The following is a 24496-nucleotide window of genomic DNA, read 5'->3' on the forward strand; positions in this document are numbered from 1 at the left end:
TACACCAATAAATGCAGTATTAAACTGACGGTGTAATAAGCAAGCGTTTAGATAACGTTATGACAATACGAAGTGACAATCGGGCAAGTGGGGCAAACTCAATTCCAACATCGTCACTTTCTTCCTGACCTCCATTCAACCCATCATGACAACAAGACTCCGAAACGCGAACCCGTGCGATGGATGCGCATTAAGACGCGTTAAATGCGAACAAGGGAAGCCTTGTCATGAGTGTCTCATTAGAGGCATCGAATGCACGGCTTTGAGGACCAGAAAGAAGCGTGGTCCAAAGGGTGGAGTGAGAACAACTACCAAAGACAAGGTTGAGAGATTCCAGGAGAGTATCAAGAATGATCAATCTTGTACTATTGAAACTACGACTCCTAGGCCATCGTCTTTGCCTTCCTATCGAATACCACTTCCTGAATATGCACGTATTCTCAACATTTCCAAACGACCAGTGTCATCCATATGGATCGTCATCAACCCTGAACATCTTCTCACCAAAATATCTGAAAACAGTGAGGATTACGAGTCTCATGCTCTGGCAGCAGCACTATGTGCCGCAACTATAGCCCAGCTCCGACTTCCCGAGCATGCCGGGCCGCTAAACACCACATCTTCACACCAGTTCGCCAGAGAGTGCTTACAACTGAGGGAACTTTATGATTATCGTGAGAGTTACAGCCTCAGTTCTGCCCTGATACCCTTTTTCATGCATGTTTACCACTCCAATGGAAACAAGTTGCGTACTGCTGGTTTATTTTTGAGAGAGTCTGTTACCCAGGTTCAACTTATGCAGCTTGGTTACCCTGAGACGTATGCCCATTTGAGTCAATCAGAGCAATCACTTCGTTTACGGATATACTGGCTTGTTCTTATCACTGAGAGGTATGAAATTGGTTCGAAGTATATCGATTATTTACTAATGCGAGATCCAGAACATACTCTGCGCAGCATGGCTTGCAAGCAGTTCTCCAAGTCATCGACGTCTTCCCAGATATCCAAGACGACATGGCCGACGAGCGCCGCCTCCAAGCCTTTGTATGCCTGACGAGACTCTTTGCCTATCTAGAGAGTAACCTAACGGCATTTTCCTCAAACCAACCGCCGCTCGAAAGACAGAAACTGGTATCATACCAAGCGGCATTATGTCTCGACTCGCACGATCACGTAGCTCGGGAAGCCCAAAGAGTCGACCTGTTTGTTACTCGCCAGTGGATTAGACTTATTCTGTGGGAGTACACGGCTCGTCATTTCGCCATGTCGTGCTATCCAGACGATGAAGCATTTTCATTGTATTTACCTGTCAAGATTGGACATAAGATGCTTTCTAATTTTTCAATGGTGACGAATGCGGCTATAAAAACACATGGATACGGCATTGTGAGTAGTCTGACCTTGAATTATTCAATTGGGTAGGATCTGATTTTTGATACTAGGAACTCAAAGTGTTTCGACTAGCAGATGCAATGCTTGATATTATTGCTTGTACGCCGTTTTCTGCTCATGGGAATGGTATGCTTGTTGGTGCAGGAGATGTACTGTATTCGTTGCAGCATGTACTACATTCCGTGGGTGGGAAGGACTCAGGATTTCTACGTAAGATACAGAATCGTATGTCACAGCTTGAACTTACGACTGGATCATGGCCATATCTTGCTTTATCTGAAGCGGGAGAGGTGGTGGAAGAGGTGGAAGATGATAATGGGTTATGATTATAATGTCCTTCATGTTACGCGGAAAATAATATAGTCAGTTTGGATGTTATTGGAGCAACTAATAGGTACTTATGACTATAGCGACTGCACTTGATGAAATGCTGCACAAAGATTGTTGAGCAATGATCGTGAAAGGGTTGCATCTGCAGCTTGTTGTGACACTCGCATTCCTGTATGGGAATAGCTGATCGGATATCATCAGTTAACTCATCCCCTGTGGCTTAGTTGGCTAAAGCGTCCGACTGTTATTCATAGACAATCGGGAGATCGGAAGTTCGAGCCTTCCCGGGGGAGTTATCTTTTGCCTTTTGCATCATTTAGTCAATTACTGCCTCTTGATCTCATCAATCTCATTGCCTTCTTTTCATTTTGCTCCTTGTTGGCTCTACCATACTTGTCGTTGCTGTCAATGGCCATCGTGTGGGAACTGCAAATTGAATTCTTTGCAGCTTGATCAGTCCAATTCAAATCGTTGCCCAGAACGTTAAGCTATAGAAAAGTAATGAAGTTAATGGAAGTTTCCCAATAATAATGTACCTTGAGACACTTCTTTTCTCATAGAGGAATTATGTAGCGACTCAAACTTCAATTGCCATGTTGAAATACGTGTAGCCTGTAGGGTAGTGATTTTCGCAGTGTTATGCCTCGGACAACTCTTACACAGCCAGAGCTAAGCTAGAAATAGTGTTTATCTGCCGCTACAGTGAGCACTTAATTTCACCAGATAAAGACACAGCCAATAGTAAAAGACCCACGATCCACTTAACCAGGGACAATCGCCAAGCCTAACTGAAACTGTCGATTTGCAGCGCTGTAGGGCTGGAAGCTTACTCAACGGCGACGGTTATGGCTGCGCCTTGTTAGAGATGCAGAGCGATGACGGTAATTGTGATGAGTATTTATAGTATATAAGAAGACATTAGAACTGCAGTTGATAGAACCAGATCATTCATTGTTGAAGACAGCTTCATACAATTACTCTCAATCATGGCGAATCCTACAAAAGACAATTTGTACGGCTACGATGCCAACAAGATCCTTCCAATTGTTACAGCTGTGATAATTGGTATATCATTGGTTGGACATTATATACAGAACAGGCAAGCTACTAGAGTTTCCCTTATACAGACCACATGCTAACTTATATAGTCGTTATAAATTCTGGCGAGTTACGTTCTTCATGTTCTATGCCAGTCTCTTCTTCTGCATCGGCTGGGTCATAAGAGCCATCTCAGTACGACAACCAGACAGTCTTCCCTTGTACATGATATCGACCATCTTTATTTACCTCGCACCACCAATATACTCTGCCGCTGAATACAACACTCTTGGACGACTGATGCACTACTTGCCCATGCATTCCATCATCAACCCGAACCGCGTGGTCTACATATTTGTGTTCCTCGGCTCATTAGTCGAAGTTCTCACTGCAATTGGAGCATCGTGGATCGCAGCAGGTAATGGGCGTCAGGATAAAGATCGTCTGAGTTCTGGTGCGACGTTCATGGCTGTCGCTGTTATTCTCCAAGCAGCAATCGAGATTGGCTTCATTGCCATGGTAGGCATTCTTCACAAGCGCTGTTCGCGGGCCAATATGCTACCTTCCAACGTCAAGACGTTGTTCATTATGCTTTACGGCACTTCGATGCTTATAATTATTCGCTGCGTTTTTCGCGCCGTCGAGACATTTGAACTTCGGGACATTCTTGCAAGCGGCGAGGATAACAGTAATGCACTCATGAAGCGCGAGTGGCCTTTTTACGTGCTGGAAGCTATTCCAGTAGCCCTGTATACTTATTGGCTCAATACTATCCACCCTGGACGATATCTGCCTTATGATCAGAGACAGTATCTTGACTTTGATGGCAAGACGGAGCGTATGGGACCTGGTTGGTTGCACAAGCGACACTGGGTTATGTATGTGGCCGATCCATTCGACTTTAGTAAGTACTTCCCCAACAAGAGCATAATATTGAGGTGGCTAACATTTGATGCAGTCGGAATGTTGTCGATGGAAAAGAGAGATGCTTATTATCTTCGACCGCATGAGTGGCCCGAGACAGAGAATTGCTTTGCTCAGGGTAAGGGTTCCAATGTTAAGCCGGGGAAATATACAAGGGTTAAAGGGGAATTGCAAGAGTCTGATGTCTGATGTAATGATCAGGGATGTTTGGTTCGTGTTTGATAAGCCCATATTTACTGCTTGTTATCTGTTGTCTGGTTAGCGATACGAGATAGATTGATACCATTATTTGAACTGATACCATCTCACGAAGTGAATAATTACAGTCTACAGCATTACCTGTTAACTACTAATGTAAGCAAAATATACAGCATGTGAAAGAGACACAAAGATAAATTTAAACTATTCAATAAGCTTATGTGGTATTCGAGATTCTTCTTGGCTCTAAATTCAGGACATTTGGATCAGTAGCCCCTGTAAGTTGAGCGGAGTTTAAGTGACGATCAGTGACTTCATCACTACCGGATGCGGTCCCACATAAACTCCCGACAATGACGTCGCTTGGCGAAGCTTTGACAGAATCTTGGCTGCGTCTCTTTTCTTGGCCAAAGCGACCTATGGAGCCAAGAGACGTCATGCTTCAATCACAGGTTATTACAGTGCTGTAGATAACTAAAAAGAATCAATCCTAACTGGTTAAACCCCTGACCCAACTATCACCATCACTGTTACCCTCTGTCAGTCTCACAATCAGGCCATCAAAACTGTTGCACCGTTCGTTTAAAAGAACCTTCCTCTCTCAATTAGTTTAAACTTTGCCACTTGAATGGATCCTCTCCCTAGAACAATTTGAACTATCCGTTCTTGTCTTAGGTTCCCAGCTTCTCTTGTCTTGCCTGTCACTGTCTCACTACAATAAACTCAGCTCATCATACTCTTTTCCCTTCTCACTTTTCTTTTCATATTGTACCACCACCACCAAAATATCAATAAACAAAACATCCTCCAATCATGCCTGAAGTGCGAAGGGGCAGTGCTGCTCCAGTATCAAACTCAGCTCTCCCATTACAAGAGGAATCCGGCGTTACTCGTCCTTCACAATCTCATCAATCTTCCACTGATCGCGTGCGCTTCAACATCCCCCAAGATTCGACATCACCAACATCACCAACATCACCAACATCACCAACATCACCAACATCACCAACATCACCAACATCACCAACATCACCACGCGAACCCCTCGACTCAGCTTTTGCACAACTGCCTAGAAGAACATCAGAAATCCCTAGAAGGAGTTCCGATGCACCTCGACGAAGCTTATCATATGCTCAACGTCCCGTAGCTGAAGCATACTACGATTCTCGAGCAGCTACAGAAAAAGAATACCGACGACGAGCCACAACTCTCCTAGAATACTACGACGAAAACCCGCATTTGTTACCGCAGCTTCCGTTTACTTGGCATCATGGTTGGAAGCGCTGGAGACTCTTCATCTTTGCATTCCTCGTCTTTGTCGACGCATCCGCCGTTCCCATAGCTCTGTACTATGGCTTGAAATATGCCGGCGACGTCGAAGGCTGGATCATCTTTGCTGTTGTGACGACCATCTGGGGTGGTCCCACGTACGTGGAATTCGGAGTCCGGACCCTCCGGTTGATCAAGGTGGACAGGTTCTATCGACCCCTGGGAACGAATAGCCGCTGGTGTTTCGATATGCTGACGTACTCGTCCACCCTTACTATTTTCGTCGTCACGGCTTTGTTCATCATTGGTAGCGCACCTCATAATGTGTGGTTGAGAGTCCTTTGTATGCCTGCTCCGGCGATCCTGTACTGCTATGGCGGTACCCTTTTCCTTATTACTCTTTACCATCAGATGAATTGGCCTGCACCTTTTCGAATTAGCTCCACTGCCAAGGGCGAAAAGGTATGTTTACGATTCAAACAAAATTCTCACAATACTAATGATTTCCAGGTCTTACCAGGTGCTTACTACTTTATCGAGGATGTTATCGCGGTTAATGCCCTCGGTGGCCGGCCTTACCGGGAGGCTCTAGCAGCTCGTTACAAGGCTAGCCCTCGCTTCCAACAAATGGTTTACAAGCAATCATGGTTCTGGTCGATCCCGGCACTTGTCCTCGCCGTTCCCCTCACCGTCATCTCCGTCATTCCCCAGGTCCCGGCTACTGGTGCCTACGGTGTTGCATGGGCCGTTCCATTCCTGTGGGCTGTTGTCTGGGGTATCATCACTATCAAATGGTGCAAGAGAGACATGAAGCGAGAGAGGGAAGAATGGGAACAAGGTGTCGACCCAGAGAAGGAGATTAAAAGAAAGGATTCGTCTATTGAGACAGCTTAAGGAGGAGGAACATATCGTGGTGTTTGAAAGCAAGCATGATGGCAATTGCAAAATTTGACCTTTGGCGTTTTGGAAATTAAGAGAGCGACACTGATAATGGAAGATCGGAATGAAGTCTGTCCAATAGCAAGAGTTATTCCATTACATATGTACTGTACATTACGATTGATAGCATACGAACATGAAGCAAACGGTTATCATGAATCCAAACACAATATCGTTCCAGACCCCAATGTCAAAAGATAGTTACTTTACAAAGCCCACCATTTAAAACACGGGCACCTGTCACTCCATCCTCTGACAGCTTACACAGCCCCAGTCACGGCATCATACATTCCTCCGCCCAGGCAATTGAGGTCGGTCGGTCGGACTTGGGAAAATTGAATACCGACTGAGGTTACTTTCGTGATGGACCATAGATAAGTCTCCTGACTTTGGCTTCCGATGAAGCCGAGCCGTTGGGTTTGTGCGTCGACGTTTAAAGTTAACGCATCGATGAAAACAGTCTGAAACTCAATCTTGTTAAAATCATATTTCTTATCATTGGACATGCTGCAAATAAGAAATTCCCAAATGCGGAAATCGCGATAATATCCTGAGGTTTTGCCGCCTACAGAAGTCAGTCTGCCTTTTAAGCTTCACTGCAATTTTAACCCTCTCCAAGGTCTTGTATGGCACCAATGATAATACCAGGTTGACTTGATACATCATCCTTAAGGAACAGAAACTTTGGGCCACTAAAAGCATAAAGGACAAAATTGGTAGGCCAGTTTATGTTTAGAATGGACTTCTTAGGCTGTTTATCTTTATATCCCAAAACTTGGACGTCAACGTTTCTGCTACTACTGACTACCAGTAGCGTGGTATATTTGCTTCCTCTGATACTGTTCTTAAGACTCTCCAACTATATCTCGATCCTATCTCCCTAGATACAAGTCTTCCCCGTAATCCTACCAAACTCCGTCTCCAGATCTTTCCACACCTTATCAACCATCCCCTCCTCTCGGTACTCACCCAGCAGCTTAACAACCTCATCCCCAGCACTCTCCCCATCCCAATCAAGACTATACACACCACTTCCCCTATTCCCATCAACACCAACCGCAACCCCAGCACTCTCAACACCATTATCACTCTGACCCAACTTATCAGGAAACATCCCACTCCAACACAACCACGCATGTCTCTCCCCACACTCCTCCTTCGGAAGCCACGACCTCTTGACAGCCATGCTGATCTTGAACCAGTACTTCATAATATGCATCATGATCCCGTCTCCGCTGTGGATGAGATCTGTGTCTACGGAGCCGGGGAAGTTGTGGATGAATGATACCTCTGGTGCTTGACGAGCCAGCGCTTCGAGGGAGAGGGTTAGAGTGGAACACATGTGGCCTCTGCAGCGGTGGATGCTTGTAAAGGGAATGTTGCGGCATGCGATGTCGTCTGCGAAAATTTGTCCTTCGTGTGTACCAGCCATGACTGTTACGACTCTTCGTAGAGAAGATGCCTTTTGGAGAAGGGGGAGAAGATTGACTGTGAGACGAGCGCGGGAGTAGTGTGAAAGTGCCATGACCATAGGAAGTCCTTCGCTGGTATCTTCAAAAGTAAGTATAAATAACTAACATGTCAGAACGGATAACTTACCAACCATCCTAAGCGTCCCCTGGCTCATAAACAGTACATTCAACGCCGTCTCCTTACTCTTGATATCTCGACACACTTCATCGGCATTCTTCAACAAGCTCATGTCCTTTTGTATAAAGACATAGCTTCCCTCAGGGTTCAGGTCCTTCAACTCAATCTGTAATCGATCACCTGCTTCTTGAGACTGACCGATAAAGTAAATCTTGGGTCGAGGAGCATGTTTGGCAAAAGCTTTCAGGGCTGTTTCACCGATACCTGCTGTTGCACCAGCAAAGACAGCGACGAGGCCTGGTGGTAGCTTTGATGCGGCTGAGGCGTTGGTTTGATGGATATTGGAGAGGGAAACCATGATGAGAGGCGAGGAATATTATGATTCTAAAGTCAGTTTGTGTGAGACCAAGTCCTCTTTATATAGGAAATGACACTTATCAAGGAGTATGCTTGTCTGGCTTCTTAACATGTTTGATCACTTACACGCCAGTAGTCTCCCGATCTGAATACGAAAAGTGGTTAGCGTCATTTCCCGAAAGGGTCAACCCATCATCATCATTCTGGAGATGAAAGCGAATCCGAGTTGGAGAGGAACAGAGTTCGGATCCGAGAAGCCTCAGAGGATTGTGCAAATGACGTATACGACTCTGTTTCGTATCACTTGTCAATAACCTTTCAGTGTCTCGCCAACAACGCCAACATTCCCTACACGACACACATAAACACTCACGGCATAAGTCATTAATTCAAAAGAGCCAATATATTCAGCCGAGTTCATTAAATATGCAAAGAAAAAAAGAGTTGTACGCTGTCTCGGGAGTACCAGCCCACTGCTCGATCCCTTGTGATGCAAATCCCTCCCCCATGTATCAAGATATCCGGATATTGTCAAGAAAAAAGGAAGAGGTTACAAAAGAAAAACGCCGTTATCCTCAAGCCTGACTAGAACCAGGACCTTCAGCCCTACCAGAGAGGCCTCGAATGCCAGATTTGTTGTCGTTGTGTATCTGCTAACCGTTGGTACCAAAAAAGAAGTTGATATATAGAACGGGCGAACAAAGGAAAGAAAAAATGTGTTTGGATCGGATATGTCCATGTCTGTGGTCTTGTATCGTCTCATCGTTGATGGGCCAAGTCCATAGCCGCACCATGCATTATGAAAATACCGCTCATGAAAGTTACAAATCTTCCAAGACGAAGATATAATGTCGTGATCCCCCTTTTACAGCAACCCATCATGTGCCCCAGTTCCTCCTCATACAGTCCACTCGTCTCGTACATCTACAACTTATTGCTCAGGACGTGGGGGCTCGGATTGCCATCCATTGATATAGGCCATCAATCCCATGCCGAACAGAACAACACCAATCATAGAGGCATATGGTAACGCAGCTTGGAGGCGTTGATCTTGACCACGCGCACTACTACTTGCTGGTGTGATAGTGCTGGCCCGTGATAACGTTGGGACGTCTATCGATTCGTCGACGGAAGGCTCGACAGCATCCACAGGTCCGGCGATGCCTTTAGGTACGACGGCGTTTGCGGTTGACTCAACAACACCATTGGTGTTTGCGTCTCGCTTTCTGGAACGTGATCGGGCTCTCTCTTCTGCTGCTTCTCGTCGTGCTTCCTCGGCACGCAGCTGAACAACCATCTCAGCCAGGGTCTTTCTATCAGCGTCTCGTTCAGACTCAGCAGCCTCGCATCGCTGCTTCCACTCCTCCATCTGCTCCTTCATACCCCGCATCTGGGTTTCCATCAGGTCGATACGGCTTTGGAGAGCTGTGGCTGTTTCTTGGGCTACGTCAACAGCAGGTGTCTCATCGATTGTTTCGACTTCAGGAACAGCGGTGATGGTCTTTTCGTCTTCCGGAACTTCAGTCACTTCAACCGAAGGTTCCACTTCTCCAGTTACGGCCGATCCGTTCATGTGTACGGTAGCTGACTCTTCTAATCGTTTGGCCAACTCTTCGGCTTCTTCTCGGGCAACTCTCTCCTTTTGCAACATCTCTTCCAGTTCACGCATACGGGCGGTTTGTGAATCGATGTCTCGCTTAGCGTTGTTTAGCGCCTCGGTAAGCTGGACAATCTGGCTGAGATTATCAGGCCGGACAGGAGAGTTGGGAGGCCCTGACTTTGGCCGCTCAGTTGGGCCACGCTTAAGCGAAGGGACATCAGGCTTCTCGGGAAGAGGTTGTTGTGGTGGGGGGGCAGGAGGGTCTGAAAACCGCGCTTTGGGATCCCGGAAAGGTGCTCCCATCCCATTCACTACGGGCATGGGCTTAGAGGGCTCCATAGCCTCGGGCTTCTCGAGATCCTTAAGGTCATCTTTGGATAATAGTGTATGGACGAACTGATTAGTCCGACCTAGGTCCTGTGCCTGAAGGCGAGCATTGCGCATTTCGTTCTGAGAAGTTAGTTAAGGAAAGTCGGGAACACGGACTCAACATACCGCAAGTCGCTTCAAAATCTGATCGGTCGCAACAGGTGTAAGAAAGAAGGGTCGTTGTTGTGGCATGCCGTTGGCCTGCACATTCATTACTCCCCCGACGCCATTAGGCATCATTCGGCCATTGCTGGCTGCAGACGCGTTACTGTTAGTACGGCCCCGCAACTGCATTGGTCCAGAAGGCATCATCATGGCACCGTTCGCTGGGTCGAGATCGCCAAAGTTCATATCCATCACATTACTAGAAGCGCTCATGAACCCGGCATGCTCAACCTTGGCGGCCACCTTGTGGTGAACAACAGTCTTTTGATCCTCGCTAACAATGTCGATACCGAGTTCGAGGTGATCAGAAGTCTGCAACTCATGGGGCTCGGATTCACGATTTTCTTGAGATAGACGGGTGCCGTTAACAAAGGTTCCGTTTGAAGACTTGACATCGCGGATGTAGATCTTGCCATTTCGTTCCGCATATATCTCAGCATGTTGTCTTGAAAGCACTTTACTGTCAAAGAAACCGTTGGTAGGCGTCGGAACTGTTTTTTGGTTGGTCTGTCGACCGATTCGGAGAGTTTCGGGCGCAAAAGGAACGGCAATCGTTTTTCGTTCAAATGTGCCGTTCAGAGATAATAGGTATAGTACGGGTTGGCCAGGAGGAACTTGTTCACCTGGCATGCGCATCATGCCTTGAGGGGCCATTTGAACCTGGCCACCTTGTACAGGTCCATGGGCGGCCATCATGCCCTGAGCTCTGCCTTGGGACATTCGAGACATGTCTTGTTGTTGATATTCCCCTTTCCCAGGAGGCCAGGAGGTTTTCGGTTGGGGTCGTTTTCGAGGGGCGCCGTTGGCCGACCATTGGCTCAGATCGGTAGTCGAAGACAAAGGAGTGCCATTGGCGTGGGATCCGTTCGAGGCAACTGTGGTAGCGGAAGAATTCGACGAGGTTGATGAGACAGATGAGGAAGAGTTGGACCGACTAAGTGGCTTGCGCGGCGCGAACATGCCCATGCCACCTCGGCCTTCTTCTGAATTCATTTGATGATTCCCGTTAATTGCACCCCATGCTTGTCTCGAGTTGGAAAAATTTGGCGGGTTTGCGACTGCGGTCATGAGGATGGTTGAAGTTCAGCAGCTTGCGGCCGATAGACGCAGTTTCGTGGTATATAAAATAGATAGATGCCGGATGGAGGAGAGACGTGTGCAACTCGCGCCCAGGGGGTCGATGTCACTCCACCGGCGGAGGAGAGGCTGAAGCGATGCTGAATAACAGAGACCAAGAGACGTGACAGATTTAATGAAACGCACTCGAATAATCAATGCTTCAGTGTGGCTTGACGTTGCTGGTGGACAAGAAAAATCATGAGCTCGTGGCTGGGAACAGGTTTTTGGAAATCAAGATAGACGATCGGCGATGACCCAAGAGTACGGCGGGACAGGGGTCAAAAGGCGAGTCGGGCCAGCGACGGCCAAAAAGGGTGCTTAACTCACCAAGCACGAGGTTATCGCGATGTCGAAATAGGGTTCAAGTCGCTAACGATGATAGTCGTCGGGCTGAAGGGTCGTGGAGTGAGTTGATGAGAGGTTGCCGTAACAGTCAGTGACAGTACGGGGGAGGTCTCGCTAAGCGCTGCTTGGCGTGTTGGCGTGTTCAAATTTGGAGCCCCCGGTCGGCCTCAGCTCAAAGCACAGCACACGGAGTACAGGAGCGCACAGTGGAGCACACGCCCAAAGACTCTGTCTGGCATGTGCTCACTGCTCGCATAACCCCAGACACACGAGAGCAAAAGCGAGAATGTCCAAGACGGTCTTGTAAGTGAACTGAAAGCGTCTGAAGAAAACTTGAACAAGACAGTCTCTATGCGAGTTAAACCGTGCTGTGGAGCCAGATCTTGACCCACGAAGGGGACCACGTGACGTCTTCGTCACAGTATCTCTGGAGTCGTTACAGATATACGCACTGTAAGTCAGAAATAGTCCATGCTTTTCAATCACGCACCGACCTTTTCCCGAACACTTGGTCCACTTGGCTAACCGACCAATGACAGCATCCTTCATAGGTCATAGGATTTGAGGAAGTCGTCGTCGCAATAGAGCTTCATCAGCAATTGCAATTCTTTGCTTCAAGTTGTTCAATCCCGCAAACCTCGTCAACCATAGTCGAGACGCCGCTGTTAGCTTCAACACCGACACTCCGCATACCGAATTCATATCCTCAACATGCCTCCTGTCGCTCCTATGAACGTTGGCCAGCACGGCCCCTCCACAGCCGATAAGCGTATGTTGAGCCGATATCGTCAATTGAGAGAACATTCGCTAACAGAGAAACAGTCAAGATGGGTGCCATGATGGGTGGAAGTATGACTTACTTGCTTCGTTCTTGAATCTATGTTTGAACATTTCTGACATTTTCCAGCCGTTGGTGTCATCATGGGCTTTGTCTTTGGTTAGTCTTGTAATTGCTGTCTGCATTCACAGCTAACAATGTTTAGGAACCGTCAACATTTTCCGATACGGCGCTGGTCCTAACGGCATCATGAGAACCCTTGGTCAATACATGGCTGGTTCCGGTGCGACCTTTGGGTAATTGAAGGTCCAGCCCTACCGAACTGTACAGCTGCTAACCGAGACGATAGCTTCTTCATGTCCATTGGCAGTGTCATTCGATCTGATGCTGACCCCAAACTGCACGACATGTATATGCGAGCCCAACGCCGACCTATAATGCTGATGGCAAACCCCGCTTGGAGGAAATCATGAGACCAGCAACAGATCATACGATACGAGAGCAATACCCAGTCGACTTCGACGTTCACCTTGTACAGTCTGGCAACTGATGGCCGCATTCTGTAAAATATATCAAGTCTATTTCGAAAATGGACCAATCTTATTGTCAAGCTCCCAGACCCACAACCAACAATGCAGCGGTCCATTCAGTGACGGTTGGATGTCTCACTGCTCCAAAGGTATTTTATCGTCCTGTGAGACCGACAAAGCACCGCGTTTGTTAGGTTCAAGTGACCTCAGTATCTGTGTTGTGAATGCAGTTAAAAGATTACACAGCAATTTTTGAAAGGCGGCGAGTGAGCTGTGGCGTTCAATATAGCACATCAACCGTCCAGGTTACATTAGCATACAGGACATGATCGACACACCATTACCGTAACGCGACCTAGCATATTGGCATACCCCACGGCGCCCAATACGAGGTTTCGACAACCGCGCTGTGGTGTTGTTGAGCTGGAAACTTTTCGGCTGCTGAAAGTTTCCTCGTACTAGCCTCTTTGGTTGATTTAATGGGATGGCGCTCAATAACCAGCCTTTTCTGCATATGCAATAGGCGGTTGGCAATCCTGCTTTTACACAGTTTGCGCCATGCCTCTTAGCGATTGGTGTTTGCCGGCTTGACGGATTTCCTTCTTAGGGACAACTGAGGGCCAACGCTCACGTCTTACAGCTTATGCACATTGAACTACATCGTGCATCGACAGAATATTCCCTGAGGATTGATTATGCTGTTGCATTCTTTTGAAGTGTTTTATGCAGGAGTTGCATAATTTGTTTGCACCAACACGTCTAAAGCTGACATGCACACTTAGCTTGACTCCTTGTCATATCCTGTCTGCCCCTACCAGATTATGATCGGTCGATCACAATTGGCGCTTTGATGATGTGAATTGCTCAATGAGGAATCCGCCGCCTTGCGCCGTTACGCCGTCAAAACCTTACCGAAATTCTCAGCTGAGGTTGGACTGCATCGCACGCCAATTGGAATCACAGACGATCCCCAAATCGATGCTGGAAACTGCACTCTTGCTGTATCACGATTTTCTTAGTTGCACTCAATGCTGTTTAGTGCTAGAGGCTGCCCAGCTCCGGAGCATAACACCAGCGCCTTGCACTAACGATGTCAAGATGCATTGTTGGCTGGCGCTAGCTTATCATGTTATGCTCCAACAACAATGTCAGCAGCACAAAGACAATTTCGTATTGTTGGTCCAGTTGTTTACTGCTTCGACACCATTGGGTCCAGACTGTTTCTTTTACGTACCCGGGGATAATCAACATGCTTAAAACTTTCGTATGATGGTCATGCCTGTCTGACAGTCATTTCCACCGGGCCAAAATCGGAACAAATACGATCTGGGGGTATCCTAGTTGCCAATCCTCCCGCCGGCACGACTAAGATCGGATCATCTAAATATACGACACTCGAAAGATGGAACAAATCTCGTGTCTGTTTTCTCAACGTCCAAGGCTGAGGCATCTAAGTTACCGGACATTCTGCCACGTTCGATGTCCCCTTGACAACCTTCCCTTTACGTATGACCCAGTAAGGACTTGAATCCCAACCTGATAGGACAATTATGCTTCACGAAATATGCTTTTGGTGTGCTCACGGTCATCATGGCTTGCAGCTTGGTTTGACTCACTAGAGTCCTGCCATGTGGTCCCATCTCACTAAACTTTAGCCTTCACAACACCAGCACCACCCTCTTGTTTGGACAGCGGCTGGCTGGCTGACTACCTTATCCTTGATAACCTACAGTAGCTCAAGATTGGCCTGTATGCGATCGCCCGGCCCCAGCAGAAGAGGCTTTATTTCGCGGGTCTTCGGCACATACCTTGTCCTTGTTAGAAGCGCCTCATGCTGTGGCTATTGAAGGGTTGGCTCACCCATAAGCCTCCTGTCAGGGTGAAGCCTATATAGACTGGTGTTGCTTCCCGCTGGAGATATGAGAGCTCGTCTTTTACTCCCAGAGATTCCTGAACACCTCAGCTATTCAGTATGGGGAATACCAATAGCAACCAGTTTAATTTAGGGGCTCTGGGCCAACTGTCCCAACTTCAGACCAATGGGTAGGGCAGAGCTATCACTACTTATATAGACATGTGCTGATCTATTTATAGAGAATCTACATATGGGACGCTGGATGCACCAGACTTGCCAACTTTCCTCACTGACAACCCTACTCCCAATGGCTACCCATGGAGTACTATGAACACTCGCACAAACTATTATCAGGATCATCCCAATACTGGTGTCATCAGAAAATACGACTTTACCGTCAATCGGGCCAAGATAGCCCCTGATGGATATGAGTTGTCTACAATTCTTGTCAATGGACAGTTCCCTGCCCCCCTTATTGAAGCCAACTGGGGTGACACGATTCAGGTCACTGTTTACAATGAACTGGAGGACGAAGGCCTGTCTCTGCACTGGCATGGAATTCTCCAGAAAGGCATGCCCTGGGAAGATGGCGTTCCTGGTGTTACCCAATGTCCCATAGCGCCGGGACACTCATATACATACTCCTTTATCGCGGACCTCTACGGCACCAGTTGGTATCACTCGCACTACTCTGCTCAGTACTCAGCGGGATTGTTCGGACCCATGGTTATATATGGCCCTCAGGAAAGAAAAGACTACGATATTGATATCGGGCCTATCCTGCTGAGCGACTGGTACCACAAAGAGTATTTTGACCTTGTGGAAGACATCATGAAACCTGGCGCTCCCGGCATTGTCTTTTCTGATAGCAATCTCATCAACGGAAAGATGAACTTCAACTGCTCCAAAGTCCAACCTGGTGACAAGACACCTTGCAAAAATAATGCTGGTATCTCAAAGTTTCGCTTCAGACGTGGCAAAGTGCATCGCCTACGCCTTATCAACCCTAGCGCCGAAGCTATACAGCGCTTCTCCATCGACGGCCATACAATGACAGTTATTGCAAATGACTTTATTCCAGTCGAACCCTACAATACAAAAGTCGTTACTCTTGGCATTGGCCAACGTACAGATGTATTAGTCAAGGGCAACGGAAAATTGGAATCGTATTGGATGCGCAGTAACATCTCTGCTAACTGCAGTCTGTCCTTTGGTCCGGACGCTCTTGCAGCTATCTACTACGACAACGCAAATCACAAAAAGGAGCCCAAGTCAAAGCCATGGAATATACCTGATCCTGCGACTTGCGCCAATGATGATCTAAGTATGACAAGACCTTTGATGAAGCTACCTCTACCTCCAGCCGACAAGACCCTTGAGCTTGATATAGATTCATTCAAGAACGCAAGCAACATCACACTCTGGTCGCTGGGTGGTGTGGCGGCAAGGACAAACTACAACAGTCCAACCCTGCTCCTGAGTAAACTTGGGAATCACACTTTTGACAAGGAGTGGAATGTGATCAATACTGGCAAGGCAAAGAGCGTCCGGGTTGTGGTCAACAACAAGACGCCTGTCGCGTAAGAAATCGATAAAAACATGTGATTCTTCACAATTGCTGACACTGGACTTGACAGGCATCCCATGCATATTCACGGATTCAACATGTACGTCCTACACGAAGGACCAGGCGAGTGGGATGGCACAATCATCAACAAACACAATCCTCAACGGCGTGACGTCGTTCAGATCCGGGGTAAAGGGCACCTCGTCATCCAATTCGACGCCGGGGGTAATCCAGGTATGTCTTCCCCTGACTCAGCCTCATATTTCACCCCTCGCCAAGGTAACATTTGCTCACACACTGATAGGTGTCTGGCCGTTCCACTGTCATATCGCGTGGCATGTCTCGGCAGGATTACTCACACAGTTTCTTACCGAACCGGACAAGGTTGAAAAGCTACGTATACCAAACGTTGTGGCGGAAACGTGCCGGCAATGGGGACACTGGACTTTGTCCAATATTCCGGTACAGATTGACAGCGGACTGTGAGCGAGATACAATTTGGTTAAGCGTTGTTGTTCTTCGCTGGAAGTTTATATACGAGAAGGGCATATTCCGGCGGTCGTATCGTATTCTCATAGTGATATGTGTCAGCAAGAGCGGGAGCCTGATATATTTCAGGACATATTTCTAGTTTCTTTAAAATATACGATGATATGTTTATGAAATCACTTCAAGCCATAAAGCGTATACTTTCCGTTTCGCTTATCTCACTGAACCCCTTGTCCTTGTCAGCAAAGAGGATGGATGGCATGCAGAGTCATACACCGTAGGGCAGAATTTCGTATATGCCGGAACTTTTGACACTTAAGTCTTACCGCCATATGTAGCTCAGCTCACTATGTTACCCAACCCAAAAGCCGGATGATTTTGAAACATTTCTTTTTAGACTAACTGACGTGATGACTGGCCTCAGCCAGAACGAATCATCTAGATAACCGTATACCTAACGCATTTCGTCGTGACCAACCTATATAGTGGGCAGCAGAAAAATTGGCATCCTGGGTCTTAGGATATAAATATAAGTAGTCTAGGTCCTAATAAATATAAGTAGTCTAGGTCCTATACTCTGAGGAGCATAAATTGACCTACTAATTTCGTCTCGTATGCTTCCAGCGGTCAATTTTTCTGATACCCTTAGGCCAACATAAAAAAAACTCATCTAGTTCGTCTGCCAGCAGTGTTTGCGATGGCAGTAATTCGTAGCTCTTGATTCCCATATCCTCTTTTTTTTTTTAATCTCTTTTGTCTTTTTTATCCTATCTAGAATTTGGACTTGCTCCCTTCCTCTGTGCTGGGTTCTGCAGGTGCAACAGTGGGCTCATCCTTGGGCGTGTCTGTTTGTAGTAGTTCTTCTTTCGATGGCTGTGGTTTTGGGGGCTCTGTGACCAGTGACTCTGTTTTGGCTGCCTCGGCCTCGATCTTTTCGAGGTTCTCTGGCTTGAGTTGCTCGGTCTTTGGTGACTCCTTATTCTTGTCCTCTGGAGTCGTTGTAGAAGCGGGGGCAGCTGCGGGCTCTGGATCGTTCTTCTCAGTCTTGGATTGCTCCTCTTCGATCTTGGTTGGCTTATTATACGAAAGCACATCCTGCTTTGTGTCTTCTTGCTTGACATCAGTCTTGACATCAGTCTTATCCTCGCCATCGTCGATCACAACAGCTCCGACCTCGGCTGCCAAGCGCTCAACCTCATCTTGCACAGCCTCCTTCTCTCTACCACTGTTCTGTCTGTCTGCCTCGGCATCACCCACAATCTCTCTCCACAATGCCTCGAGCTCGTCGCGCCAGCCGAGCTCATCAGCGAACTTGCGGATACCTGAGTCGCAGTCACCCAGCTCCATAACATCGTCGGATCGACTGCCAAGCTGACCAACCTGCTCCATATTGAAGAGAACACGAGGCTTTCCCTCTTGCGCCAAACCTGGAAGGGCAGCGAAAGGGTACACGCTCAAACTTGTACCAACAACCAAGACCAGGTCTGCCATTGCGACTTGGAAAGTATTGTTGTCAAAGGCCTTGGGTAGCGGTTCACCAAAGAAGACAATATCAGGCTTGACGAGCCCATCGCAACCTTCCTTATCGCAATGAGGAACCTTGCCTCCAAAGACGTGCTCCTTCATCTTGTCGTCCGGGTACTCTTCCTTGCACTCGATGCAGCGCTGCTTTGCGAAACTTCCGTGGGCCTCGATGATCCTGCCTGAAGGTACTCCAGCTACGCGCTCAAGACAATCGATGTTCTGAGTGAAGAGCATCTGGAGAAGGTTCTTGCGGGCGAGGAGAGCGATGAAGGCATGCGATACGGTCGGATGGAATTTCCCAGGATATAATTCGTTGGCTAGTACGTAGAAAGGCTCGGGGTGCTCGCGAAAGTAGGAGATATCGAAGACGGCTTCGGCGTAGGGTAGATTGAGACGAGCAAGGTTGGCATAAAGGCCCGTTCCAGGCGATCGAAAGTCGGGGACTAGTCCCTTGATTAGATGTAGGTCAGAGTATTTGTATATTCTATATACTTACTTCCAGCAGCAGTAGAGATACCAGCGCCAGTCAGGACCGTAATATGCTTGCAGCGGCCTGACTTGATGTAATCTGCGACAGCGGCCAAGCTCCGCTCAGTGAGCGTTGCGGGCGGGCCGCTGTAACTCATGGAGGACTCTTCCTGACCCATTTTGCGACGAAGCCAACGAGGGACGCGTGGTCCTGGCTTGTTTTTGTTTTTTCGTCTTCGGCCTATCTTGGCGACGATGATGGTAAAAGTACGATGCTTTTACAGGTGCAGATGGCGCATGTACTTTGGGAATTGTAGGGTGGGAGTCAAGCCTTAATCAAAGGTGGGGGATATCAGATTTACATCATTTTTCACTTTGGCGCTTATCGATAAGGTTACTGTAAGTGAATCATACGGCGGACATTAAATTGCCAGGCAACAGAATAGAAACCTAGGAACCTTTGTACCTTGGCAAGTATAAAGGTACCAGGCAGACAATAGAGTTAATATCCACCACGTCATGAACTTACTACATAGCCACCTGGTCAAGGCATGTTACTAACCTCCCGAAGTGGGTTGAGTTGGGCAAACAGATATCCAGTCATGATTAAGTAGAAACAAATGCAATTCAAATTGTACATCCCTCATCTATAAGCGAAAGTGATTCAGTAACGAGTCAGCCAACCCGTCCGCTCCGTCATGATAAAATCCCAGGCTCATCCAAGCCTATTCCAGTCCAGTCCAGCCAGTCCTGTTCGTCAACGCCTAGCAATGCCAAAATACCCTGACGCCCTTTTCCTTCTTTCAACATGACCCATGAGACAATTAAAATTCTTAACCGTGGCGTTCACGTGCAGCGGCGAACTGCTCCTCCTGTAGACGAGCAAGCTCTTCCATGGACATGCCGCTGTTGGCAAACTTGTCTGCCTTTTTCTCACGACCCTAGAAACAGTTAGTAATAGTCGCTTATGCCAAGAAAAGAAGCAACATACCTTTTGAACTTCCTTATGCTCGGCTGCTGCCTCGAGGACAGCAGGAACCATGTCAGTGAAGCCTAGTTGCTCTAGAGCCTTAGTGATGTGATCGCAAGCGATGGTCTTTTTTGCCTCCTTCTCTGAGATTTCGTTTGCCTCTGATGAGATAAGGGTGATAAACTCGACGCAACATTCTATGAGGAGGTCACGAGCTTCTTTAGCAAAGGCCACGCCTTGTGAGGCGGGAAGAATTTCCGACACAATCTTTTGTACAGTAGCTGTAGTCGTGTTAGCTAAACCCTTATGTGCAGCAGATGTGGACAAACATACCTTTGGGCAGGGACAAATCCTCATTGCCTACAGAAGAAGATTGTTAGCAACGGTTCTCATGTAAGAAATGAATAGCCGACCCAGTGTGCCGCTGTCATACTTCAACCAATACTTGGTCGATGCTGGAAGAGGCATGGTGAAATAAGAGTGATGTGGGGATTTGGGAAGGATGCAGTGTATTCAATATTGAGTATGGTGGTTGAGATGGAAAGGACCATATGAGAATAAATCGCTTGGCCTTCATGAGTGTAGATGATGATGATAATGATTTAGAAAATAGAAACAACAAAGAGAGGTCTTGATTAAATAAGAGAAACAAAGTGAGTCTGATTCACAATGTCCTTTCTCCTAGCAGTGATGCAGCAGTGGTGATGCTCATCACAGACCAGATTCGGGTATGCAGAAACACGACAGGAAACGAAACAAAAAGAAATAAAGACACCAGAGTCAAGTCTTACCTCCAAACTCGTGATCAGACATATTTTCGAAAGAGTTGTAATCTGTGAATCAAGTGGTGATAAAGAGTGTTTGCTGGGACAGATTGTATACACCAAGACGACGCGGTTGGGTGTCGATGACTTGCAGGGCTGCAACGCGATGACAAGTGTAGATCAAACAGCAAAATTAACAAAAAATGACCAGAGATTATGAGAAAGTCTTGTAATGCCGGTGACGTTTATAAAGTTTGGTGCTGTGCTTGTGTTGTTGTTTGTGGTTGATTGTAGTCGTCTTTCTTATATCTCGTTGATGAGCTTCAAATACGAATAGGTCAAGGCTGAAGGACGGATGGTTACTCAGGCCCATGAGTGGTGGGGCAAGCCTCTTTTGTATCTGAGAGCTCTTGCTTTGCAGCTAGAAAGTGACCCCACCTTCTGCAGCACCAGCACAGAAGCCTCAGGTCCCAAGGGCGCGTCTTTTTTCAACGCACGGACCAATCTTTCACGTCTATTTTAGAACTTCCATCTTTTGAAAATTTCCTTTTCTTATTCCTTCATCAACACATTCTTTCTATCTTTTCCTTCATTCCTTTCCCACCACAAACATGCCAGAAAGCTCCGATTGAGCAACGGCTTTGCTCTGCTACATGATAGCGCCTATTGCGCTTGTTTGCTATACCTCGAAAGCACTCGCTTTGCGCGATGCTTTCAACCACTGCAGCTGCCAGTCTTCTGGGTAAGTTTTTTCTATCTACCTACCCACCACATCGCATGATGAGATATGTTGTCGCCCCAGGCTTAGGAGGTTCGACAAGCCTCCTGTGCTGATTGACTTCGTCCTGTGCCAAATGGACAAGAACTGATCGATCGCAATCACCTTTGTTTCCAAGCTTGATCTTCGACTTGACCGGTCGCTAACCAACTCAAAGTCTAGGCTACTTCCTACCACTCATGCCGCAATGTAAGACTCCATTCAGCATGTAGCCCTCCTTCGATACGCCGTGATGTTCTATATTTTAATTAGACTCGGATTCTAATGACGTCAAAACCATTTCCTGAGCGCATTCGACTGCACGCTTGTTTTGGACAACATATTGGACCATACACTAATATGCAATCAGGCAGTTGCTGCTTAGGCTATCGGGTTTGGTCATTCAACACCGTCACATGCGACTGATCATCAGGTAAGAACTTATTTTACTTTTTTGTACCCGCGAAATCAAATGCTATGATGAAGAAACTTACATTCCATGCTAAATCCGAAACTCTATGTGGAGCAAACGTATTTTCATCTTTCGACTGACTTGCATTTGTCTTTCTACCTTTTGTCTATCTACATTATTTTCAAGACATAAGCTAACATTGCTTGAGATATACAGAAGTTCCACGATTCCTTTCCTACCAAGGTCCACTCTATTCCTGGTACGCTTCAACCTCTGGTGAGTTCCATCTGCATAACCGTTAGTCCTTGATTCGACAGCATATCGTGAAACGTACGAGAAGAATTTTCCGCTCAGCTCCTTAAGCGGGTCTGCGACAAACTTGGCCATGACATTACCAGGTTGTTCAGGCTTGAGCAGGATGCCCTTCTCCTTGGCGTCGACAAATGATTCGTACTGCGCCTGGTTCATAGATTCCTTGCCTCCTGACCTAATGACGCCTTGCATCTCGGTGTCTACTCGACCAGGTGCAATGGCAACGCTTGTGATGTCTGGCTCTTCAATGGCAATGTGACCAGAGATAGAATTGTATGCAGCCTTTGATGAACCGTAGCTTGCCCATCCAGCATACTCCTTTGTTGCTGCTCCTGATGATACCCACACGATGCATCCCTTGGACTTGCGTAGCTCTTGGATTGCAGCTTGTGCCTGGTTTTGTCAGCGTAGTACACGAGTGTATATGATTGTCCATCTTACCAATGCGATACCACTGAAGACGTTGATGTCATAAACCTTCTTCCACTCTTCAAGAGAAGTATCAGCGAACTTGTTAGGAATCAACATGCCGTGGTTAACAACAAGACCGTCAACCTTGCCAAAGGAAGACACAGCAAGGTCGATCAGCTTCGAAGGCATCTGATCAAAATGATTAGTTAAGACTGTCAAGACGCTTCTTGGTCACGTACTTGAGGCTCAACGATATCACCAGCGATGAACTGAACCTGATCAGGAAACGATTTCTTCAATCCCTCCAGAGGCTCAGATGATCGAGCTGTGATAACGACCTTATGGGATTGCTTGATGAGGTATTGAGCGATGGCAGCGCCAATGCCCTTGCTGGCGCCGGTAACAATGAATACTTTGGATGCCATTTTCAAATAATATGTCGTGTAACGATGTTTGTGTTAAAGTTGAAGATGAGGAATCGTACCTTGGCAGCTTTGAAGCTTCCCATCACATCAGAGTGGGGGTTTTGGAGGGGTCAATTTTTGGAGCTTCCTTTTCAAATTTGTCTACCCTGGATCCTCAAGGTCACTCACGTCATCGGTTCCTTTGTTGGTAATAACCTCCGCCATCAGCGTCGACGACTCTCGTTATTTAGACAATACATCCAATTAATTCTTAATACTCCGTTGCTAATCCATGGCTTCGACGGTGATTGTTGGAGGTGGCATAATCGGCATCGCAACAGCCTTCTACTTATCCGAACATCAACCAGGCTATACAATCCACCTTGTCGACTCATCTGCCCAATTATTCACCTCGGCGTCAGGATACGCTGGGGGCTTTCTAGCCAGGGACTGGTTTCATAAAGACCTTGAGTCTTTAGGAGCACTTAGTTTCGATGAGCATGAAAGGTTGGCCGAGCAGTATGACGGGCGCCAGAAATGGCTGTACGCCAAGTCTGTCACAGTGAATTACGAGCTACCCAGAAGGAAGCCCAAAGGTCTTGGAGGGAAGGACTGGTTAAGTGAAGGTGGTAGTCGTGCGGGTTTAATAGAAGAGAGGGTTGAAGTGAAGGATAGGAATAGTCCACCTTGGCTGAAACGTGTGAAGGGCGATGCTCTTAGTTTGGTTGACAATGGTGAAGGCACAGCCGTCCTGTAAGTGACTGAACCCGTGAGATGTACATGTGACTAACAAGACGTGACTTTAGTGACCCCCTAAAACTCTGCCAATTCCTTCTTGAACGGTGTCGAGAAGCAGGTGTCCGGATATATACTCCTGCTATTATTCGACACGTAGGCGCTGACTGCCACGACGAGCTGTCATATGTCCATATCGGCTACACGGACTGTTCTTCAGAAACGACGATTCCGGCTACTAGGATACTTGTATGCGCTGGGGCATGGACACCGAGTGTTTTGGAGTCCATGTTTCCGGGGTCACATATCAACATACCAGTCATGAGCCTTGCAGGTCATTCACTCGTGGTTAAGAATCCGGGAGATATAGGCGATACATTCCACTCTGTGTACACCAGCACGGATACCTTCTCACCCGAGATTTACGCCCGGCCAAACGGGCATATCTGGCTCGGCGGCGTAAACGCATCAATACGACTTCCGCCGTTGGTAACAGGTGCAAGGCCTATGGATTCATCGCTCGAACAGTTAAAAGACCTAGCGAGGCAAATAATCGATACAAACGGCGAGGGGTTGGAGATAGTACGTACGGGGCTATGCTTCAGACCTGTGTCGGAGAGAGGGACGCCGTATATAACAAGGATAGAGGATGTAGATCTACGGCAAGGTTATAGCACGCGGAAGGGAAGAGATGGAGGTGTTTATGTTGCGACGGGGCATGGACCGTGGGGAATTAGTTTGTCGTTGGGTACGGGGAAAGTTATGGCTGAGATGATGCAGGGGAGAGAGTTGAGTGCTGATATAAGTAAGTTGGGATACAATCCGTGGTGATCTTGGACATTGTATCGGCATTGGATTACTATAGAAAACATTCATCGTCCAAAT

The 24496-nt window shown here is 47.2% G+C and overlaps 11 protein-coding genes and 1 non-coding gene across 12 annotated transcripts; 7 read left to right on the forward strand and 5 right to left on the reverse strand.

Annotated features, from left to right (window-relative positions):
* Window positions 1–97: 97 nt before the first annotated feature.
* On the forward strand, window positions 98–1828 carry EDB82DRAFT_510128 (uncharacterized protein). The gene is made up of 3 exons (XM_065608832.1): window positions 98–891; window positions 942–1386; window positions 1443–1828. The coding sequence occupies exons 1-3, from the start codon at window positions 146–148 to the stop codon at window positions 1716–1718; spliced, it is 1467 nt and encodes a 488-aa protein (XP_065464254.1). The 5' UTR covers window positions 98–145; the 3' UTR covers window positions 1719–1828.
* A 103-nt stretch (window positions 1829–1931) lies between these two features.
* Window positions 1932–2015, forward strand: EDB82DRAFT_t195. Its single transcript has one exon. It is a non-coding gene; the product is annotated as a tRNA-Asn (tRNA).
* Window positions 2016–2611: 596 nt separating this feature from the next.
* EDB82DRAFT_510130 (RTA1 like protein-domain-containing protein) lies at window positions 2612–3997 on the forward strand. Its single transcript, XM_065608833.1, has 3 exons — window positions 2612–2821; window positions 2871–3664; window positions 3719–3997. The coding sequence occupies exons 1-3, from the start codon at window positions 2709–2711 to the stop codon at window positions 3871–3873; spliced, it is 1062 nt and encodes a 353-aa protein (XP_065464255.1). The 5' UTR covers window positions 2612–2708; the 3' UTR covers window positions 3874–3997.
* A 381-nt stretch (window positions 3998–4378) lies between these two features.
* EDB82DRAFT_278444 (uncharacterized protein) lies at window positions 4379–6386 on the forward strand. The gene has a single exon (XM_065607372.1). The coding sequence runs from the start codon at window positions 4696–4698 to the stop codon at window positions 6043–6045; it is 1350 nt and encodes a 449-aa protein (XP_065464256.1). The 5' UTR covers window positions 4379–4695; the 3' UTR covers window positions 6046–6386.
* A 463-nt stretch (window positions 6387–6849) lies between these two features.
* Window positions 6850–8307, reverse strand: EDB82DRAFT_278446 (uncharacterized protein). The gene is made up of 2 exons (XM_025728943.2): window positions 7690–8307; window positions 6850–7641 (listed from the first exon to the last, which is right to left on the reverse strand). Exons 1-2 carry the CDS (start codon window positions 8036–8038, stop codon window positions 6971–6973), a joined length of 1020 nt encoding a protein of 339 aa, XP_025583260.2. The 5' UTR covers window positions 8039–8307; the 3' UTR covers window positions 6850–6970.
* A 577-nt stretch (window positions 8308–8884) lies between these two features.
* Window positions 8885–11558, reverse strand: EDB82DRAFT_278553 (uncharacterized protein). Its single transcript, XM_025728945.2, has 2 exons — window positions 10133–11558; window positions 8885–10087 (listed from the first exon to the last, which is right to left on the reverse strand). The coding sequence occupies exons 1-2, from the start codon at window positions 11237–11239 to the stop codon at window positions 8969–8971; spliced, it is 2226 nt and encodes a 741-aa protein (XP_025583261.2). The 5' UTR covers window positions 11240–11558; the 3' UTR covers window positions 8885–8968.
* Window positions 11559–12346: 788 nt separating this feature from the next.
* EDB82DRAFT_528151 (reactive mitochondrial oxygen species modulator 1-domain-containing protein) lies at window positions 12347–12886 on the forward strand (the record flags this gene model as incomplete). The annotated part of the gene is made up of 5 exons (XM_025728946.1): window positions 12347–12404; window positions 12458–12484; window positions 12543–12572; window positions 12619–12709; window positions 12763–12886. The coding sequence occupies 5 exons, from the start codon at window positions 12347–12349 to the stop codon at window positions 12884–12886; spliced, it is 330 nt and encodes a 109-aa protein (XP_025583262.1).
* A 1768-nt stretch (window positions 12887–14654) lies between these two features.
* On the forward strand, window positions 14655–16972 carry EDB82DRAFT_278456 (Cupredoxin). The gene is made up of 4 exons (XM_025728947.2): window positions 14655–14986; window positions 15038–16378; window positions 16436–16599; window positions 16670–16972. The coding sequence occupies exons 1-4, from the start codon at window positions 14916–14918 to the stop codon at window positions 16849–16851; spliced, it is 1758 nt and encodes a 585-aa protein (XP_025583263.1). The 5' UTR covers window positions 14655–14915; the 3' UTR covers window positions 16852–16972.
* Window positions 16973–17410: 438 nt separating this feature from the next.
* On the reverse strand, window positions 17411–19239 carry EDB82DRAFT_466112 (DHS-like NAD/FAD-binding domain-containing protein). The gene is made up of 2 exons (XM_025728948.2): window positions 18875–19239; window positions 17411–18821 (listed from the first exon to the last, which is right to left on the reverse strand). Exons 1-2 carry the CDS (start codon window positions 19023–19025, stop codon window positions 17626–17628), a joined length of 1347 nt encoding a protein of 448 aa, XP_025583264.2. The 5' UTR covers window positions 19026–19239; the 3' UTR covers window positions 17411–17625.
* Window positions 19240–19315: 76 nt separating this feature from the next.
* On the reverse strand, window positions 19316–20934 carry EDB82DRAFT_510142 (histone-fold-containing protein). Its single transcript, XM_065608834.1, has 4 exons — window positions 20608–20934; window positions 20150–20176; window positions 19838–20097; window positions 19316–19787 (listed from the first exon to the last, which is right to left on the reverse strand). The coding sequence occupies exons 1-4, from the start codon at window positions 20627–20629 to the stop codon at window positions 19680–19682; spliced, it is 417 nt and encodes a 138-aa protein (XP_065464257.1). The 5' UTR covers window positions 20630–20934; the 3' UTR covers window positions 19316–19679.
* An 813-nt stretch (window positions 20935–21747) lies between these two features.
* Window positions 21748–23018, reverse strand: EDB82DRAFT_510146 (uncharacterized protein). Its single transcript, XM_025728950.2, has 4 exons — window positions 22712–23018; window positions 22503–22661; window positions 22084–22454; window positions 21748–22036 (listed from the first exon to the last, which is right to left on the reverse strand). The coding sequence occupies exons 1-4, from the start codon at window positions 22895–22897 to the stop codon at window positions 22000–22002; spliced, it is 753 nt and encodes a 250-aa protein (XP_025583266.1). The 5' UTR covers window positions 22898–23018; the 3' UTR covers window positions 21748–21999.
* EDB82DRAFT_278640 (FAD dependent oxidoreductase) lies at window positions 22973–24495 on the forward strand. The gene is made up of 2 exons (XM_025728951.2): window positions 22973–23629; window positions 23683–24495. Exons 1-2 carry the CDS (start codon window positions 23169–23171, stop codon window positions 24440–24442), a joined length of 1221 nt encoding a protein of 406 aa, XP_025583267.1. The 5' UTR covers window positions 22973–23168; the 3' UTR covers window positions 24443–24495.
* The last annotated feature ends 1 nt before the right edge of the window (window position 24496 follows it).

The sequence above is a fragment of the Fusarium venenatum genome (assembly GCF_020744135.1).
Source record: "Fusarium venenatum strain MPI-CAGE-CH-0201 chromosome Unknown EDB82scaffold_3, whole genome shotgun sequence".
In the NCBI taxonomy this organism is placed as follows: Eukaryota; Fungi; Ascomycota; class Sordariomycetes; order Hypocreales; family Nectriaceae; genus Fusarium; species Fusarium venenatum.

What these genes read in the sequence shown, in the direction of transcription:
- EDB82DRAFT_510128 (XM_065608832.1), top strand. Translation starts at nt 146, where the DNA reads ATGACAACAAGACTCCGAAACGCGAACCCGTGCGATGGATGCGCATTA. An exon ending in CTTGTTCTTATCACTGAGAG is followed by an intron (nt 892 to 941) that starts GTATGAAATTGG and finishes TGCGAGATCCAG; the next exon opens with AACATACTCTGCGCAGCATG. An exon ending in AAACACATGGATACGGCATT is followed by an intron (nt 1,387 to 1,442) that starts GTGAGTAGTCTG and finishes TTTTGATACTAG; the next exon opens with GAACTCAAAGTGTTTCGACT.
- EDB82DRAFT_510130 (XM_065608833.1), top strand. Translation starts at nt 2,709, where the DNA reads ATGGCGAATCCTACAAAAGACAATTTGTACGGCTACGATGCCAACAAG. An exon ending in GGACATTATATACAGAACAG is followed by an intron (nt 2,822 to 2,870) that starts GCAAGCTACTAG and finishes TAACTTATATAG; the next exon opens with TCGTTATAAATTCTGGCGAG. An exon ending in GGCCGATCCATTCGACTTTA is followed by an intron (nt 3,665 to 3,718) that starts GTAAGTACTTCC and finishes CATTTGATGCAG; the next exon opens with TCGGAATGTTGTCGATGGAA.
- EDB82DRAFT_278444 (XM_065607372.1), top strand. Translation starts at nt 4,696, where the DNA reads ATGCCTGAAGTGCGAAGGGGCAGTGCTGCTCCAGTATCAAACTCAGCT.
- EDB82DRAFT_278446 (XM_025728943.2), bottom strand. Translation starts at nt 8,038, where the DNA reads ATGGTTTCCCTCTCCAATATCCATCAAACCAACGCCTCAGCCGCATCA. An exon ending in GGGGACGCTTAGGATGGTTG is followed by an intron (nt 7,642 to 7,689) that starts GTAAGTTATCCG and finishes TTACTTTTGAAG; the next exon opens with ATACCAGCGAAGGACTTCCT.
- EDB82DRAFT_278553 (XM_025728945.2), bottom strand. Translation starts at nt 11,239, where the DNA reads ATGACCGCAGTCGCAAACCCGCCAAATTTTTCCAACTCGAGACAAGCA. An exon ending in AGATTTTGAAGCGACTTGCG is followed by an intron (nt 10,088 to 10,132) that starts GTATGTTGAGTC and finishes CTAACTTCTCAG; the next exon opens with AACGAAATGCGCAATGCTCG.
- EDB82DRAFT_278456 (XM_025728947.2), top strand. Translation starts at nt 14,916, where the DNA reads ATGGGGAATACCAATAGCAACCAGTTTAATTTAGGGGCTCTGGGCCAA. An exon ending in TCCCAACTTCAGACCAATGG is followed by an intron (nt 14,987 to 15,037) that starts GTAGGGCAGAGC and finishes ATCTATTTATAG; the next exon opens with AGAATCTACATATGGGACGC. An exon ending in CGACGCCGGGGGTAATCCAG is followed by an intron (nt 16,600 to 16,669) that starts GTATGTCTTCCC and finishes ACACACTGATAG; the next exon opens with GTGTCTGGCCGTTCCACTGT.
- EDB82DRAFT_466112 (XM_025728948.2), bottom strand. Translation starts at nt 19,025, where the DNA reads ATGGGTCAGGAAGAGTCCTCCATGAGTTACAGCGGCCCGCCCGCAACG. An exon ending in TATCTCTACTGCTGCTGGAA is followed by an intron (nt 18,822 to 18,874) that starts GTAAGTATATAG and finishes TCAAGGGACTAG; the next exon opens with TCCCCGACTTTCGATCGCCT.
- EDB82DRAFT_510142 (XM_065608834.1), bottom strand. Translation starts at nt 20,629, where the DNA reads ATGTCTGATCACGAGTTTGGAG. An exon ending in GGATTTGTCCCTGCCCAAAG is followed by an intron (nt 20,098 to 20,149) that starts GTATGTTTGTCC and finishes ACACGACTACAG; the next exon opens with CTACTGTACAAAAGATTGTG. An exon ending in AGCATAAGGAAGTTCAAAAG is followed by an intron (nt 19,788 to 19,837) that starts GTATGTTGCTTC and finishes AACTGTTTCTAG; the next exon opens with GGTCGTGAGAAAAAGGCAGA.
- EDB82DRAFT_510146 (XM_025728950.2), bottom strand. Translation starts at nt 22,897, where the DNA reads ATGGCATCCAAAGTATTCATTGTTACCGGCGCCAGCAAGGGCATTGGC. An exon ending in TCTTCAGTGGTATCGCATTG is followed by an intron (nt 22,455 to 22,502) that starts GTAAGATGGACA and finishes TGACAAAACCAG; the next exon opens with GCACAAGCTGCAATCCAAGA. An exon ending in CTGAGCGGAAAATTCTTCTC is followed by an intron (nt 22,037 to 22,083) that starts GTACGTTTCACG and finishes ACGGTTATGCAG; the next exon opens with ATGGAACTCACCAGAGGTTG.
- EDB82DRAFT_278640 (XM_025728951.2), top strand. Translation starts at nt 23,169, where the DNA reads ATGGCTTCGACGGTGATTGTTGGAGGTGGCATAATCGGCATCGCAACA. An exon ending in GGTGAAGGCACAGCCGTCCT is followed by an intron (nt 23,630 to 23,682) that starts GTAAGTGACTGA and finishes ACGTGACTTTAG; the next exon opens with TGACCCCCTAAAACTCTGCC.